The 18,642-nt window shown below is 31.4% G+C and overlaps 2 protein-coding genes across 3 annotated transcripts in view; both read left to right on the top strand.

The window, feature by feature from the left end:
* Positions 1 to 4,034: 4,034 nt before the first annotated feature.
* Positions 4,035 to 10,006, top strand: LOC148174337 (sodium/potassium/calcium exchanger 5-like). Of its 2 annotated transcripts, XM_088036286.1 has the most exons (8): positions 4,035 to 4,107; positions 5,600 to 5,783; positions 6,424 to 6,746; positions 8,648 to 8,818; positions 8,869 to 9,163; positions 9,224 to 9,427; positions 9,480 to 9,581; positions 9,635 to 10,006. In XM_088036286.1, exons 2-8 carry the CDS (start codon positions 5,708 to 5,710, stop codon positions 9,961 to 9,963), a joined length of 1,500 nt encoding a protein of 499 aa, XP_087892412.1. In that variant the 5' UTR covers positions 4,035 to 4,107; positions 5,600 to 5,707; the 3' UTR covers positions 9,964 to 10,006. The 2 variants fall into 2 exon arrangements, with proteins under 2 accessions (XP_087892412.1, XP_087892411.1); XM_088036285.1 differs by having other exon boundaries at positions 8,869 to 9,427.
* Positions 10,007 to 17,115: 7,109 nt separating this feature from the next.
* LOC148174334 (calcitonin gene-related peptide type 1 receptor-like) overlaps positions 17,116 to 18,642 on the top strand; it is a 39,269-nt gene continuing 37,742 nt past the window's right edge. Inside the window, exon 1 of the mRNA XM_088036090.1 lies at positions 17,116 to 17,442. The gene's annotated coding sequence lies outside the window, so the exon portion shown is untranslated. The remainder of the gene's footprint in view (positions 17,443 to 18,642) is intronic.

The raw sequence follows: 18,642 nt of genomic DNA, 5'->3' as shown, positions 1-18,642 counted from the left end.
AACCAAAGAGTTTTTCTCCGATGAATTATTAAGCCAAGTACAACAAGAAATAATAGTGTATTGATCGATTTATCAAGGTTATTCAAAACCAAAATCTAAATTGTCAACGTTGACGGCAGGTTGACGGTTTGTCTGCTGCAAACCTAAGAAAAATATATGTTCCTGGAAATATTGGCACGGGATTGGTTCATTACGATACCGAAATACGCTCAAATGCGTATCGAAATATCTTCATTATGAACGCGAAATAGAAAAAATATTTTTGTGATGATGATAATTGATTGATTTCGGATGTTTATTTTTTGTATTTTAGTGTGGCCCTGGATTATTCGTTCCCTGAACAATTTTGGTTTAGATTAGATTTAATAAATAGAAATTAATTTCTAGTTTTAATGAGTTGTGGTACTTTACAATCCTCGTCGATGGGATTGGTATTGTTTGAAACATTCAAAATAGGAAGATAAATTACGAGTTGCAAACTGATTAATAAAATATTTACGATGTCGATATCAACGTAAATTACGTCAACGGCATGATAGTTTATCATGATCAGAGATTTTTCCTCCTCCGAATATTTGAATACAATTGGCACTCGTAGTATTCATACATATATTAATAATAGTAATAACTCTCCATAACTTTTGAGTTGACATCGATCAACAGCGTGGTATAACAAAAAACGTCAGTGAACCAAATCAGTTCATCAAAATACTATACAAAATACTACTACAAATCCGGAAAACAATAGTATTTGTTAATATAAAAATAGCTGCATTGATGTTATCGTTGTATCAAATGATCAAAAAAAGTAATTCTCAGCTGGTCCAAGTCATGTCTTTGATTAGAGAAACGGTCTTTTGTTTTGGTCGAGTAATTTGAGGTCAACTTGAGAATTTTGGGAAAATTTTAATAACAACCCGTTTTGTTTGAATTGTTTTGTGAAAAGTTCTCTTATGAAAAATTAATCACAACACTTAGGTACTCTTGCTTTGTATTTCAAGACAGTTCCCATCTAATACATAATATCAAAACTGCCGGCTCTATTTCTATAATAATTTGATACTTAAATTAAATAAAATTATTAAGATTCAATTGTCTTTTTTCTTGTATTTGAGATTAATATTGAATGCTCCAAAATAAAGCGAGATATCGAGCGCAGAAGTTTGACTTACTTTTAGCCATAATTTTTTTTTGCCGTAGTTTCCGAAATATCTTCAAAAATTTGGCTTTCTGGTGACTACCAAAAAATTCAAACGACCATGATTCAGTTATTTGTTGACATTAAAAATTCGCCCGATTTTGAATTTTGTGTATAGTTTTGCGTTAAATGAGCATAAATAACTTGAGCTTGCTTGACAAATAGACGAGATATTGATCAAAATCTGTTTTAAGAGGTGTTTTTTGAGTAATTTTTAATTTTTTTTTAGGCAAATTTATTAAAAAGTAGAAATTAAACAAAATTATCAATTGATGTTTAATATTTATTATAAATACATATAAAAGCACAGTCTACTAGTAAAAAATTAATTTTATTCACCATTTTAAAATGAGACTGAATTATCAGTGTTTATCAAAGTGGCTACATTTATTTACATTACGATAGAAAATTCATTATCATGCAGACAAATACATACATTAAAGGTATTAAAGGTAAGCCAAAATTCCATAAAAAGCATCCACCATGCAATGACCATAAAGTGTTCCATTCTTTATGCTACAACAAGATTAAATTTGATATGCGAATCGTAGATAGAAATTTACTATTAGGCTAATACCTGAACCTATTGGATAAAGTTAACACACCTCTCGTATGCAATATATCTCAACAAACCACTCATACCATAAATAGCTATTACAACATTTTTTAGATAGATGGTAGGTACATACAAACGAGTAAACAAAAATTTTCGATTGTAGTAAATCGTAAGATTATTTGAACATTTATGATTATATCGCATGTCATTCATATTTTTCCGACAAGTTTGTTCATGTAAAAAAAATCTGTATTCATCATACTCTTGATGAATAATGAAAATAGAATAAATCTTCATGAAACTAGCACCTGGGCCACAGAACCATAAGATTCCATTTATGAAAATTATTGGTTATCTTTGTCAACATTGTGTCGTTTAATGTATACTTACAATAAATGCATTATTTAAATTATGGCTGAATTTTAAGGGTGTTAAAACACATGTTTGATAATTTGTAAGTAACAATATCTAAATACCACTTATGTTGTTTTACGCACGTTTATTGAACGAATATATTTAGACATAGATTAGATCGTATCTTCTGCAAAACCAAATGAAAAGAATTTGATTGTTGATATATATAGATATATAGTTAGCACTCAGAAGTTAGTCTCAAAATACTCATAACATTGACTTTGGTCTGTTCACTAGGTTTCAAAAAAAAAGTGATTGTTGAAATTTTTTAATCATTTGAGTGAAGTTAGAAATAAAATTTAGAAAATATAAAAAAAAGTCTAGGGCAATTATTAACATGGGTAAGTAGTGTTGTATATTTTTAGTGAAAATGAAAAGTTTGTGGTAAAATTTGAAAATTATACATTCATTGTAAATATTAACAAAAAAATATATTTTTTCTATCGTAATGATAAGAACATTGTATAAAAATAGTCTATACAAGCTGAGTCACATAAATTCATGAGGAGCATTGATATTAATAATTTTACAATACTTTTTTAACCCGTTTCGAAGTTGTTTTTTGTATTAAAATGATGTTCATTACCTTCAAAATTTTTGAATCAAGTTACAGATCTTTAATGTATTACTGGTTGCATTTGAAGTTCATCATGTGAATCACACTATTTCTTCATACAAAAGTAATCTTAAACCAAATTGAATTAAAAAATATCGAAATCTATTCAAGTGGGTTTTACACATCCACTGCGCAATAATTAAAGTAGAACACCCAGTTTTTCCAAGTTACAATGAATGTAGTAACTTTTGGTAGATCCCCATCTAAACAAACCCCACTTTTAAAAAATACTAGCCTGGTTATTACTTGATTAGACTAATACTATCACCGATCAAATAATATAGAAACTAATCCTGTTTACGACTTGAAGTGTAAAATTTCAAGAATTTCGAAAAATCCTCGTGAATGAACCTTTTATTGACCTATTAAGCAGTAATTTATTTTCAATCTCAAGTGAATTCAATACATCTTAGATATTTCCAAGCGCGGTTCGATGAAAACGCAAGTGGAAAAATCCTTTCATTGAACTGTGTGTTTCCCAACTCTTTGCAAGTGATCCTTGCTCTTATTGTGAACAATCTTGTAAATTTAAAGGTTAAAAGAATTTGGAAGAAATTTACGATTCCAAAACACGGCTTTGAGAAAAGTTGTTATTTGCTGAACGAATTTAGTGGGTACATATTTGCGCACGTTATGTCTTCTGTCAGGAAATTTAGGAAACTTTTGCATATTAGACCGGAGAGTATCAAAAGTTTTGATCGGTGGTGGTATAAACAGAAAAAGCCTCTTTTCAAATAAATTGTTTATTTATAAAGTTGAATAAATTTAATTTGACTTAAGATTGACTTTTAAAGAAACAATACGACACGTTTCAACATCCGGGAATATTTTTCTTTGAAAAAAAAACCAAAAATATTGTAAATCTCATCATTTTTATTGTATTTTTGTTATTGTTTTGACCGTCTCATCTTTACCGCAAACCATGTTTACCGGAATGGTGATGCAAACGATTCAAAGAATTATTTAATTAATTTAACAAGTTAATTCATCAAACAAGACACGCGCTTTACTCGTCTGACTAAATCTGTCTTTTAGAATCTCTTCATTAGTATAATTAAAAATTAACCAGTAATGTTCACCACTCGAAAGATTATAATAGATTACAGACATAATAATAGAATTTTGAAGGCCATGGCTACGATAATTTTTTGAAAACTAGCAATTAAATCTTATGATATCTACAGAACCTTATCAAGAGATCAGAGTGGGGATATTTACAATTATCACTTGAAAATATCAAATCGCAACAATGATCTTAAACGTTAGTAATTGTGTGAGTTGTGGAAGTGCAGATTATGTCGAAAATACACAACATGCCGCATGGTAAAAATGAATTTAGTTTTATCGTTCTTTAGTGTATGGTATTAATTAAACTTTGGTCTATTTTCGATCGAAATTTACGGAAACATATTATTGGTAGAAAGAATCAAATTCTCGGGATTGTCTTCCTGTAATTAAAAAATGTTTGATTTATTTATTCACGCATTTAGCTCCGTTGTGTTAATTCAATTAGCTTCTCTTAACGAAAATTACTTGGAAAATTTGACAGTTTGTAGAAAAATGTGCGTAGAATATCGAGAGCACAGATAACACCGGCTGTCCTTAGGCTTCACAAACATTCTTAACGAATAACACTGACCTGTATTACTGAATTGTTTTCATATTTTAATGTATTGTCTATAGTAATTCAATCGATCTGTTTTTCTAATTTTCGTGCAATTTAAACAGTCTGAAGGTTGTCGATTGTACGAGGAATCCCAAGGACTGTGTCAAGTGTTATCTTTTGCCAAAGGATTTTCTCGAGAATTTCTTTTTTACCATAACAGAAAAATTAGAGTTAGTCAGACTTTGTGACGATGTGTCTTAGAGAGAGCTTTTTGTTGTATGATGTCAACTTTGAACTTCTTTCAAAGTTTGGATTACGAATGACACCAATTGAGTGGTTACGATCCTAGTGGCCTTATAACAGGAATTTTATACAAGAAAGAAAATCTTGTTTTATCCTAAATTTTATCAGTTCACGTGTGAAGTTGATGCTTTATCGATAAATGCAAGATATTAGTTGGGTCATGACCCAAGAAGCAGCGAGCTAATTTCCCTGAATCAATAAATCAATTTCTCATTGTATTAATTTGTTATTTTAAGCACAACAAACAGAATATTGGTGCACGATATTAAAATTGGCGACATTGAGAATTGTGCTATTTTATCATCGATTGTTCAAAATATTATATCTGGCAAAGAATATCTACTCTATAAAATGCCATTGTTTCATATGTGGCGTTCTATTTGGATTGATTTGGATGTCAACATAATAATTCCTAATCAAAACGAACACATTTTGAAAGAAATGAACACAAAAACGAAAGCAATGAAATCGCGAAATTACGTAAATATGCAAATGCGAATACCAATGCCAGTGCTAAATCATATTTTAATAAAATTTGGTTTAGTTCACAAGCTGGCTTCATTTTCCATGAAATTTAGATTTGGCCAAGTTGCCAGGACCCATAAAAATTAGTACATGAATATTTCGCACTGTTAAAATAATTCAGGATGACTCAAATTCCCAACATTACACAGGTAATTAACTGTTATTTAGTATTCAACGTTTTCAAATAATAATAACGAATTCAAAAAGTAGATATGCTACGAAAAGATAAAACAAATATGTGTGACTAACACTTTTCCATAAAGCTTCACATTCACTTTCAAATGTGCACTTCAAGCAATTCAGTTACAATGAGAAGATTTGTATTGTCATGTACCCAAAATTTTTAAACTCTGACAATTTAATTATTTTTTTTATTTTCAGGTATTCTCAAGAAAAATGATTTCTGTCTGTAGAAACCACAGCGACATCCAACTCAGTAGTGTAAGCTAACAAGAATTTTGTAAACTAGTGATAATTTAGTGAGAAGAAATGAAGACTGTTGTTGCATGTATGGCTTTATCAGTGGGATTTGTGTTCACGCTGGCCACCGTAACGTTACTGTACGGTAAGTTTTACTGTAAAATTCCTCAGAAAACACGGATATTTGCAACTGAATTAATAATAAAACAATGAGACTGTAAAATTTTGATAACTAAACGGATGTGTGCTTGTTAATCTTAGAATCAGACAAGTTTTACAATCAAGGAATTTTTGTAAATCTGGGAATTAAGTTGTTATTCTATGTTGATGTCGTAAGGTGTTTTAGGCAATAAACACCACGTATTAGTACAAAAATACAAAATTAGCACATTGTCTGGAGAATTATAAATATTTGTCACTTTAAAAAATGGTAATTTTTCAAACACGCTTGTTTGGCTGAGCGGTGAATATTATTAGAGTTCGGGTAAGAATAATATCCGCTTAAATTATAAATTATAAATGGGAGCAAGAGGGATGGATTTGTCATTACTTTATTGATTGTTTCCGAACACAATATCACAAGTTCTTGGTGAAACTAGTAGCGCGATGTTTCGTGTCTCCGTTAATTAAATTTGGAAATTTGGTAGTTTCTAAAACAAATAAATATTTTTCCGAAAACTAACTTATCAGTGATAACATCAGATAAAATTAACTCTCACATATACGTTAGTAAGCAAAAACTTGACACCTTTATGAACTAGAATTAATAGTCTATATTTTCACAGATAAGGCCGCTTCAAGCACAGACATTGGAAACTCTACTGCCGAAGCTCTTCGTTTAGCATATAATCTCAGGAATAGATATCGAAGATTTATTATTTTCCCAAGACTTCGTAGTGAAGGTGACAATAACGACAACACCACGGATGATTGTGGGAGCTCCTCGGATGACTTTCCGGAGTTCTTCACCAAGGAGCAAGTGCAACATGGAGGGATTATTCTTGTTATTTGCATCGGCATTTACTGTTTCACACTTCTTGCCATGGTGTGCAATAACTATTTTATACCTTGTGTGGAAAGGATATGCGAAGTTCTCAACTTATCTCCGGTAAGCGATCGAGTACAAAATAAATCTCTGAATATTATCCAAATAAAACAATTTTTTTATAATAAAAAAGCAATAAGGGATTTATTACGTTTATCGGAGATTAAAACCGCGATTTCGTAAAGGTAAACTAGCCTTTATCATTAGTGTTATTATAAGATAAATTTAATTACTTGAAATTTAATACGAACAAATTATTTGAGTAATTCAGAGATTGGTCCTATTTTATTTTTTAGGTCGAAAATAAGATATTGATGAGTAAATTACAAAATTATTAAATTAAATATTCATTTCAGTCCGCTTACATTTTGTAATCAAATATGATATTTCTGTTATTGGGGAAATTATGAAAAGACGATGACGAGAAAATGATCGTACCTTTATTATTATTTTTTTGTCGCTTACGCACATTGTTAATATACGCTTTTGCGTAAAATAATATTTCAAATATTGACAAACTCATTTTATAATGACAATATTTTGAATATATTCAACTTTATTAAATTACATAATAAAATTTATTTGTTCTTAAATTACTCCGTAAACTTTCTTTTGTTTTCAAAGTCAAAGAAACGTTATTTACCGCCCTAGGGCCCAAAGAGTTTTACCGCCTTGGCTGTAAATCTGATCGTGCAAAAATTAGTTAAAAAAAGCTTTTACTTTATCGATTGATCGTGAGAACTCTCAAGTAATGTCTTGTTATTATTTATTAACGAATTTTCGGTCGACTGCCTTCAATCAATAGTAAGTTAGTTCTCAAAATATTCAATAAGTAATTATTATCAACAATTCGTGAGAAAATTGGTTTACTTAATCGTTTCTCTTTATCTTATTAATATAAATTAGGTTTTTTTAATCAGATATTGCGAAAGAATCGAACTGAAATTTTGTTAGATTACATCTTTGTATTATCTAAACTCACTTATCTAAAAGACAACTAAGAGCTAGACTATAATTATAAATAGCATAGCTATAAACAAAACTTATGTTTTGATTGATGGCTCGTTCTAAAAAGATATTTCAAAAAGAAAGTAAGAAAATAAGTCATTTTTTAAAATCATCAAAGTGCCTTTGTTGTCTGGCAAATTTTGATATTGGTAAATTGAGTGTTAAAGTCAAGGAGTTCTGATCAAATAGTCATTCTTTTTAATCTTATTACGTTGTGTTCAACAGTTATATTTGTTTATATATTATCCAAATCTCATACTGATATAAGTATAATTATATGTGGATTTGTGGTAAAAGCTTGTTATACGAGATTAATCTCACTTTTACAAGTTCTGTAAGCTTGGCAATCAATAAAAGTGAAGCATAAAATAAACAGCTCATTATTTTAAGCATGAGGTAAACGTTAGTGTAAATCTGTTGAATCCATTATAGTGCTTGAAATGTTGCCCCGAAATTTAGTCGGCAATTTTATATTTATATAAAACACTAATCAGTTAGTAAACCTGTGTCTGAACACATTTTATGATAATCTTGTTTTTGTACTAAAAATATAAATCAATTTGCTTTCACCGAGATACAATTATAGAAATTATCGATCAAAGAATCCGAACTATTGTTTTTCGAATGTCGTCATAACACTATATTTAGTTTAACATTTAGTGCAGTACAAATTTCTTAAGACAGGTGCTTGATAATGATAATATCGCTAAATGTGCAAGACCAGGATAAGATATTGGGTTTCCGTTCAAAGAACAATAATTTTATGCGGTTCTTGACAAAGACCAAAGTGCATTCTTGAACTCTTATCATTTACTATCTTGTATTTTTTGTTCCTGTGTTGCCTGGGAAACTTAATTTCGTTGTTGCTGTACGATTTCAATTGATAATGACTTGCACATTGTAGTCTCAATTTTATTAAATATAGAGTTGTAATAAACCATTAAATCCCTTTCCAGAATGTCACCGCTGCCACTTTCATGTCTGTGGCAACTTCAACACCTGAATTATTCGTAAACTTAATCGGTACATTCATAACAAAATCCGACATGGGCGTCGGCACAATAGTCGGTTCATCTATGTTCAACGCTGTTGGAGTAGCAGCAGTCGGAGGACTTGCCGCATCGAGTGTAAGTTTAACCCTCAAACAATCAAACTTTCTTTAACTGTAACTTTACAGCCTATGATACTCCATTGGTGGCCTGTAACCAGAGATGTAATTATTTATGTCGGTTCTGTTTGTTTGCTGGTGGCCATCTCCTGGGATGGAATTATTTTCTGGTACGAAGGGCTTATTCTCTTCATTGTTTATTTCATTTACTTCGTCGTGATGTTCAATAATGAGAGGCTAACGAGGTTCCTGTTCAGATGTATTAATAAGTCGAGAGTTAATGACGTGGAGAAAGGGTCGCCGACTATTGAGCACCCGCCGATGACGTTTTCGGAAGAGAAGAAGCCGATTGATGAGGAGGATGGTAAATATACCGCCGAGGATTTTAAGAACGCTTATCTAATATCAATCTTATTTTTTGTAGATGATTGGTCTTTGTTCAAAATTCCAGAAGGTACAATTTGGATAAAAATCTTCTATTTCTACTCGTGGCCCATCAGGCTGATTTTGACTTGTTGCATTCCCAGCGTGAAGCAGTTTCCTCGACTCTTTCCAGTGACGTTCATTCTTTGTATCGTTTTCATTGGATTGAATTCATACATGGTGTCGTGGATGATTGCAATTATTGGTACATAACTCTTTCAAAACTGCTAACAGTTTAATTCTTTGTGTTATTGTAGGTAGTCTGCTGAATTTACCTGATGCTGTGTTAGGTTTAATTTTCTTGGCCCCTGGGGGGTGTCTGCCGGAAGGTATCTCAATAACCATTATGGCAAGAAGAGGTAAACTAATCAAAGAAATGAAAAGACAATTGCTAAATTTTCCATTGTTTCAGGGGAAGGTTCAATGGGAGTGTCAAACTCCTTGGGAGCGAACACAATGAATATTTTACTGTCTTTAGGAATGCCCTGGTTCCTAAAGACGATAACAATGGGAATGAGCGACTCATCGTTCCTTGTGATACAATCAGGAAGTATAGAATATACGATAGCAGCGCTTATTCCAATCGCTCTGATTCTATACCTCGTTCTCTATTTCAACAAGTTCAAACTCAACAAACGTGTTGGAATAATCCTTCTTGGTATTTATTTAATTTGTGCTACATTAGCCATAGTGTCGGAGATGGTGTTCTTCAAAAACAATGACGAGTGTGTTTCCTTGTAAATTATATAGACTAAAACGTGCCACTGTACATAGTAATTTAAGCTAGTCTAGTGTCTAATTTATGTTATTAATAAGATTGGTTGATATCTCTTTTGTATGTACTTTCAACTTGTTGAGTTTCGCAATAAATTTTTGTCAACTTTTTAAACTTGAACAATTAAGAAGCAGTCGCGACGATAAATCGTCACTCCTTTGTGGATGGAAATCCGAACGTTTCTGATCAATGAACATGAGTTTAAATTTGAAGCGAATTTACAATTTTCTTGAGATCCCGTTTTTCATGTTATAATTGGGGTTGAAATTGAACGCAGTTTCTCGAACAAGTGTTTATTTAGGGTGCGCCAAGTGTAGTCAATTACAAGTCGCAACTTTGCGACAGGTTACAAATTAATGAAATCAAAGTCGCGGATATTTACCAATGTTACTTGAAACAAGTCATGAAATAAAATTCCGAAAGTGCCCGTTTTCATGAAACTGTCAAAAACAACGATGATTTGTTCTCAGAACTGCGTTGTCTGCAATGTTTACGCATTTGCAGATATTTCGGGATAGTTCAATGGGAGCGATAACGACAAAAAGCAGTGAATTTGGTTTGAGAAAATTCGTCGAAAATTACAGTGCACAACTCGAATTAATGGGGTGATAAAAGAATGCTCCCTTTTAGGAAGTTTCAATCATTTTTCATGTTTGTGTGTGAGGAAGATTTCGCTTATAAATAATCTGGGAAGCAATGGGGCAGAGAAACTTCGGCGCTTAAGTCTCTGAAGTTCAGACAATATCAAAAATTGAAACTGTCGTTTGCATTGGAACTGAACCCTTGAATATTGTATTATGTATGTCAACGAAATATGTGAAATCTTTTCTATTGAGTGCACTCGTCTCGAATAAATCACTGTTATTGTATCAGTTTAAAAAAAGACAAACGATATCAGAAAGCTTGGAAATGTTATTTTCGATTATAAATATTTTGGTCATAATTATTTTTTCAAATCGATGTAGAAATGAGCTGCTTGTAACAAATTCGTACTGTGTTAATAATAAATTTTAGAGAAAACCGGAAAATGTGCAAATAACAGTTAAAATGGTCGGATTTTCATAGGTTGAACGAACTATCATTGCTTAAACTAGCAAAAATAAACAATAAACACGTTAAACATTCGAATCTGTTTCTACATTTAATACAGTATATTGAATAATTAGTGCTGAAAGATATTTGGCCCAAATGTGACGGTTGAGCCACAGGAGTGTGAAATATCTAATCAGCGCGTGTTTTACAATATACTTTTTCGATGACCACGTCTGAGGTATTCAAATACAATTAAAAAATATGCATATTTGAAAGCAAAGTCTAAAGGAAAAAAGCATGGGACCGCTTCTTTTTATCTCTCGTTCTTTCGAAGATATTGAGCACGAAAAATTTCGGAACTGAAAATTTACTACCTAAAACTTTAACCGGTCATAACTCAATTAGTTGTTGTACGTGGATTTTGACCCCGGATTTGGAATCTGTACAAATTCTCCGTAAAATGAGCCTTACTAACGCAAGTTTACTCCAAAAATAAGCAAGAAATCGATCTAAAAAAGTCTCAACTCTCAGAGTCTAAGTCATGTTTTTCGACAAAATTAAATTTTTTACTTCTGGAAAATCTAAAAACGAATGTTTAGTGAAAAATCGCGAGAAAAAAAAGGCGAAAACTGTATCTTTCCATTTGTCGTAGTTTCCGAGATATGGTGCACCGATTTTCTCAAACTTTAAAAAATTTGGCTCTTTGGCGACTACCCAAAAATTAAATCGGCCGTAGCTCAGTTATTTGTTGACATATATTAAAAATTCGCATAATTTTGGCTTTTGCACAAAATTTTGCGGTAAATTCAAATTAACTAGATATTGACTGCTGGCTGTACGTTGTTTGATAAGTTACCTGAAATTAGAGAAATTAAATGGTACGCGCAAGCTTTTTATCATAAGATCATTATTATTTATTAGTTTTATTGTTTTATAACCTAAAGCGTGCAGATAAAATAAAATCGATCAAAAAGAACAAAACAAAAACAATTTTATGAGTAGCGTGAATCATCATCATCAATTTGATAAATGGATAAAGTGGACGAACTTTTTTGTTTGGAAAGAGGCAGATTGCATTTAAAAACTTTAATTCTAATTAATCTACAAGAAATAAGTTCAGACTTTAGAAATTCTTCACATTGTGTGTGTCATCAAACAACAAAAATGTTAAAAATTTTGGATCTTTGCGTCGGTAGGGAAATAATGAATAGTATTTTTCCAAATTATGGCCTCTATATTAAATCGGACTACTTATAATTTGCTTTAGATGAAAACTTATCGAATGAAATAATCACAATGACTATTTTTTTTTAAATCTGTGGATTTCTATAAACTTCTTTTAATTTTACATAATAATACAAAAATTCAGATAAAAAAAAACAATGAATTGTTTATAAATTTGTACGTAATGACGATAATCTTCATTCTTAGAATTGCGTGAAAAATACTTGGTGCCAAGTGTAATGTTGACAATCAACGCAAGGAAATCTTCAATGCAACATATCTGATAATTTTTTTAATGAATTGTTTTCGAGCAGAAACGGAAGTGATAATTACGGCGATAAAGATGTTGCAACTTGTAATTTTCAAAACTATTTTGTTGAGAAATATACACATGCAAACGACAAATATTCAAATGAAATCTTTTAAATTTGTTTGATGAATGAAAAGAATGCGGGCGTAATAGGTAAATGATAATACTAAAAATATTGGTACGACTCTGGTTAACTGCACAGATCTACAAGAGTAAACTTCGTCATATTAAACCATGCACTTGACGTCGCGTCTTTCCCTGCAAACTTGAGCTGATAAATTGAAAGACAGCCCTTAAGTAGTGTTAACCTTGTATGAGGTAAGCGACACAGCTTTCAGTTTAAAAATGTTAGTGCCCCTTCTAAAATAGTGACAGGTCAATTTTTACCCTAATAAGTTTTTTACTTCTATCCAAGCGATCGCGCTTCTTAATCCCCATGATATTGCTTCATTAAATGTTTGAAGAAAATTGATTCGTCACCTCGATTTTAACATTTTTTATTCAACGTTAAAGTTCCCCGTTTCTTTTATTTCCCCCTGGAGACAAAGAGAGCTTTCAAGCATTAATTCGTCCAGCGTTTGTCGCATTTAACACTTTGATAATTGAGAATGATATCAAAGTTGAAGACTGCGGTTTGATTGCATTACATGCTCTTCAAGTTATTAAATAAGTTACCACCTTGATTGCACTTAAAATCAAAGTTTTAGTTTGATTTGCAAACTTTCGTCATTGCACGTGACTGACATTTTTATCGGCAAGCACTACTCCACTTTGTAAACGGTTCTAATTTAAGCAGTTTGATTAATACATGCTTTATGTAATCCTGTCAAGTACAATGTAAAAGTGTTCGTTTCGATTCAAAATTTATTTTAAAATCTGTTCGAAATTGTTTAATTTGACGCACAAATTTACTTTGTGTTGTAACTAATTTTGTGACGGGTAAAAATTACTTGGAATCTGAAGGGTCGGGAATACGAGAGAATGAAAAGAGCAAGGGAGAAATTTTATTGTTAGTTCGAATTACAAATAGCAGGATATAATGGAGGAAATGAAGCGATTTGTTTTTAATGGCCTGAGAGTGTAAAATGATTCAAATTTTCGAGGACTTACCTATTAGAAGTAGTGAAAGATTAGTTATAATATAACTTCCAAGTAAAAGTTAACTGTCAGATCTATCATTTCGTAGAAGCTGATAATAACAAACAGCGCTATAGTAATTATAATAATTTATTATTACAATGCCATTAGAGTCATAACATAACTTTATAATCATTAATTTAGATTAGGTATGGGAATGTTTTTTATGATGGTCCAACCCATTTTTATTCAAGCTATAGAAACGCTAGATATCGCTATTTATGAACCTATAAAGCACATCTAAAATAAAGCACATCAAAGCTACCTTGTTTTTACGAGGTCTGTGGTGGAATACATGCTACATTTTCTTTTTTTGGTATACTTGGTCGTTATTATATTGATCCAGTGAGCTGGACCTACAAAAATTATTGTCAGGCTTAGTTCTGAAGATAAATCAAAGGATAAATGGAGCTAATATTAATGGAATTTATAATAAATTTATATAACATCCAAAATGAACTAATAAAGAGAATTTTATTCACTCATTTGAGACAGATAAAGTAGCCTATTACTCTCTAGAAAGTAGTAGTAGTAGTAGTAGTAGCCTCAAATTTGACAAGAGTACCAACTAAGAAAAAGTGCTTTAAGGCGTTTCTTAAAGGTGTAGAAACAGTTGAAAAACAATGCTATAATGCAAATTTTAAAGAACGGAATCAGAAAAATATCTAACTCAATTGAGGGAACAATATAATAATTGTCTGCAGTGGTTCAGAATTTGATTTGACACAACTCGAACTTTTTGTTGCTTTACAATTGTAGCCATTATCTAAATGAAACAGCGTCAGTAATATGTACATTTTTATTGTATCATATTCTACGGTTTCACTAAATAAAAGCTTCTTTAAATTATTAATTTTTAGCCCTTACAGCGCTGTAAAAAATAAACCAATTACTGAAAATAGGCTTAAAAACTCCAAGCTAGATAATAATGTTGAAAATCTGAGTCGAGAATGTCGCGCTTTTCCATTTTAATTCTTGATTTCTTTGCATTCGCGTGTTAATAGCAATTTGCAAGACACAAAAGAAATCTTGTTAGAAAGCAGACAGTTTTAAAGAAAAGCTCTAAACAACTTCAAACATAAATTTTTTAGTGTTGTGCTCCACTGCCTCCTCCACTTTCCATTACGCTTTTAATAACCAAACTTGAAAATTGGTGGATACATACAGGGTGATTCATTTAATTTAAGTAGTATCCTGAGAGAAATTAGAATACATTCTTTGAGTCACACTGTAGATATTTACAAAATTCCAATCGAAAAACTGTTTTATCTGTATTGTGATAAAGCAATTGTCGGTAAACACAAAACCTCTGTAGACTATTACAAAAAATAAAAAAAAACGCGTTAGTATCCTGATGAAACTTTGATGAATTCCGCTTTTATTGTACGGCGAGCTTTTATCAACCTGAATAGTAATTTTCATAGCAGTCGATATTTTGTGTCAACATTTGTTATAGCGCCATCGACATCGCAACTTGTAATCTTAGACTTAGAATTTACCTAATTAACTAATATAGGCACGATCTTGACGAAAGCTGGTTAATTAATGTCAGGGCTACCGGTGGCAAATTATGGTTTTAATGAGAAATGGAAGTAGATAAATAAAACTAGAAAAACTAAAGCACTTTTTAGTGTGCTGATCCTTTGCACCTAATCGTGACTGATGTGATGACTGGCATCAGCTAAAATCGAAAAAGCGTAGTCCTAGTCAGTCGGAGATCAGCTTATGCTATATAACTGTCTACTGTTTGCCCTGTGGACACCACACGTGTTATGATTCATGAAATGCTCACATGAATCTTAATGCAATGGTAGGTGGTAAAGTAACACTGAAAGTTTCCGGAAACTCAATCATAATCTACATTGTTATGCATTTCCACATCCGTAACATGTGACAGGCAAAAATTGCTATTTTTTGTAGGTGACAAAGCAAGTTGACGGTGACACTTGTAAACCTCATTTCCCTACAAGTATTTAATTATAACTTGTTTTTTTATTATTATATTCAGCGTAAAATAACGCAAGTTTCCTCAAAAAAATTTGCCATAGTTTTAGTCATGAACTATTCTTTCGACAAAATAAAATTTTTGACTTTCGGAAAATCTAAGAACTATTTTTTATCAACTGGCAAAATTTGAAATTGATCAGACAAATAGTTTACGAGTTATGGCCAAAAATTAAAAAATAAAAATTTTTTTAAATCGACTATCGAATTTTGGACTTTTAAAAACATTTTCTAACGTAAAGTCGAGAAAAACGATGGCGCAAACCGCATCTCAATATCTGTAATAGATTCCGAGATATTTAGATTTAAAAATTAGGAAAAATTAGGAAAAATGAAAATCGACTATACGAAACTTTGATCGGCCATAACTTATTTGTTGTTGGATCTGAATTTCAAACCCAGATTTGAAAACTGCGTAAAATTCTGCGTAAAATGAGCCAAACAACACAAGTTTAGTCAAAAAAAATAAGCGAGATACCGAACCCCAGAGGTTTGACATAGTTTTAATCATAATTTTTTTTTTCGAAAGTCAAACCCACTGTGAAATCGAAACATTATAAAAAATGTTCAGTTCCTAATTGCTTATCTACATAAAAAAATTATTCTTTAAAGGAAAACAGAAGGGATAAATGGAACAAAGCGAAAGAGACTACTTATACTACATAGTTCCGTATATAAATTATAAGATTAAGATCTGAAATCGAACAAAAAATATTTCAATATCAAACATTGATTTACGCACTGTTGGAGAAGAATATCATTATTAGCAATACCAGTATTACAGATTCTAAGACATTATAAACTTCTCAAAGATTTAATTTTAGTTTCGATGACAATATAGATGAGTCGGAAGTCTTTGTTAATAGGAATTTTCTCTTTACTTTGTAATAAGTTTTTCTCGAAAAAACTTCTATTTAAGTGTACTTATGAACGGCTAGAAAAGAATTGGCACCAGGAAAATTAAATTTTTGTTAGAAAAGAAGTATTGATACAGCAGCTTTTCCTGCAATTTAAATTTGACAGTTGTTTTTACGCAAAGTACGCATTGCCTACTAGACACAAGCTGGGAAACACTTAATTTGTTGATGCAAATCTTCAATTTTAGCACCACAAAGCTATATTTTTAGAATTCCAACTAATTCAAATTATAAAACAAACCAATGCATTAATAAAACTAAAAATATGGGAAATTTAATTTCTGAGTTTACATTTCAACACTCGACGAATTTCGCAATTAACTATGCACATACCGAGAGGGTAACTTATTTTTTTTATAAACGTGTTACATGTTCCTCCAGGAACAAAATGATAATCCTCGTGTTAATTAAATATGCAATAATCTTGAAAGCTTGATGACGACCAGGCGCATCCACGCGCAGAGCTTTTGGAAGTCAAAGCTGACGGTACAACAGTTTTGGTCTAAACGCGGTTCGAACATCATCTCCAAAGGCGTCACTGAAAACTGAAGCGCGTCGCATTTAAAACTTCGCTGAAATTTCAGTAGACTTGTCCGTAGTGTAACATTTAAGCCTAGTTATAAATATTTGTCTAACAAACATTGTAAATTATTGTGCAACTCTTGTGTTTAATTTTTTTAATCAAAAGGCGGCAAATTCTAATGTTGTAGATTAGTCAGCACTAGCGCGCAACTGAAAAATGCACATAGACTGTAAAGGCGTGCCGTAGTTTGTCAATTTTTAAGAAAACTTCATGGATTTTTCAAATTCTTCTAATTACTGTGAGTATATCTTTTATTCCATTGTTTTTCTGGGTGTTTAAAATCAGAATAGAAAATGTTAACACTGTGTTATCGAGTGATTAATTTTTGTGGAAGAATGTGTGATTGTATATGCTTTGAGAAATATTTTTGTTAAAGATTTAAACAAACTATTTATCTATCAGCAGGAAAAAATTATTACTTGGATTAATTTTAATTGCGCTGCGGATGCTATTGTGTCTCATAAAAACATTGTTTAGGTTTAATTTCAATTTATAGTCCAGATTACTCGGACCTTTATTTGCGTTTCGTTTAAAATTGCATACATTGAACTGGGAATCATCTCAACCATTTTAGGACTCAGGAAAGAAAAACGATTTTTTTTTATTGATTCATGTTCGAACTATAGACATTTTTAAATAGTAGTACAACGTAAATGTTTATACATCAAGACTGCTTCCTGCAACAATGCTTCTAATAAAAAAGTGGTTTATTTTTAATTCACTCTGGATGTTTATTCCGTCATAAACTCAAATCATAATCCTCTTCTTGTTTGATAAAAATGTGTAATATTCATGAATGTTCACCTAAATTTAGTTGATTAAATTTCGGTTGCCCAATATGCTTGTTGGGCGATAAATTTTTCCACACGGCCAACATCCCAAATAAATAAACATGCAGCTTTCTGGACATTTAAAAACATGCAAACTACAGTGCTAATTTATGTAAATCAAAATGCAGAAGCTGTTACTAGGGGGGTAAAATTATCGTCAAGGTTTTTGCACTCACAATTTGCTCTTATTTTTCAATAAACTTGCCTCAGGTGACAAAACCGATTTTTTTTTTGGACGCAGATGCACGATTAAAACTTCAAGTTAAACTCAATTCTAGATCAATTAATAATGGGCAGATTGACATGGATAAGGTTGTGCAGCTGCTTATTCGAAATGACGCGGGTACGTCATTTTAAAATAGGTATTTAATTAAACGTCTGCGGAGAAAAATATTAAAAAGAGAATTGCTCGGTTTATGACATGGTTTGCGGTTTACAGGCTACTGGAGAAGAATATATTATCATCAATACCGATATTAAAGACTCTCAAATGTTATAAGCTTTTCAACGAGTAATACTTATTTTATTACTGAAGAAACATGATCCGTCCAATTTGTATGCTAGAAAAATTTTTAATATACATTTTTTGAATAATTGTCACTTATTAT

The sequence above is a fragment of the Gnatocerus cornutus genome, chromosome 5 (assembly GCF_029298725.1).
Source record: "Gnatocerus cornutus isolate USDA-ARS CGAHR chromosome 5, icGnaCorn1.1, whole genome shotgun sequence".
Classification (NCBI taxonomy): domain Eukaryota; kingdom Metazoa; phylum Arthropoda; class Insecta; order Coleoptera; family Tenebrionidae; genus Gnatocerus; species Gnatocerus cornutus.
This window is presented reverse-complemented; position numbering and strand designations above follow the sequence as displayed.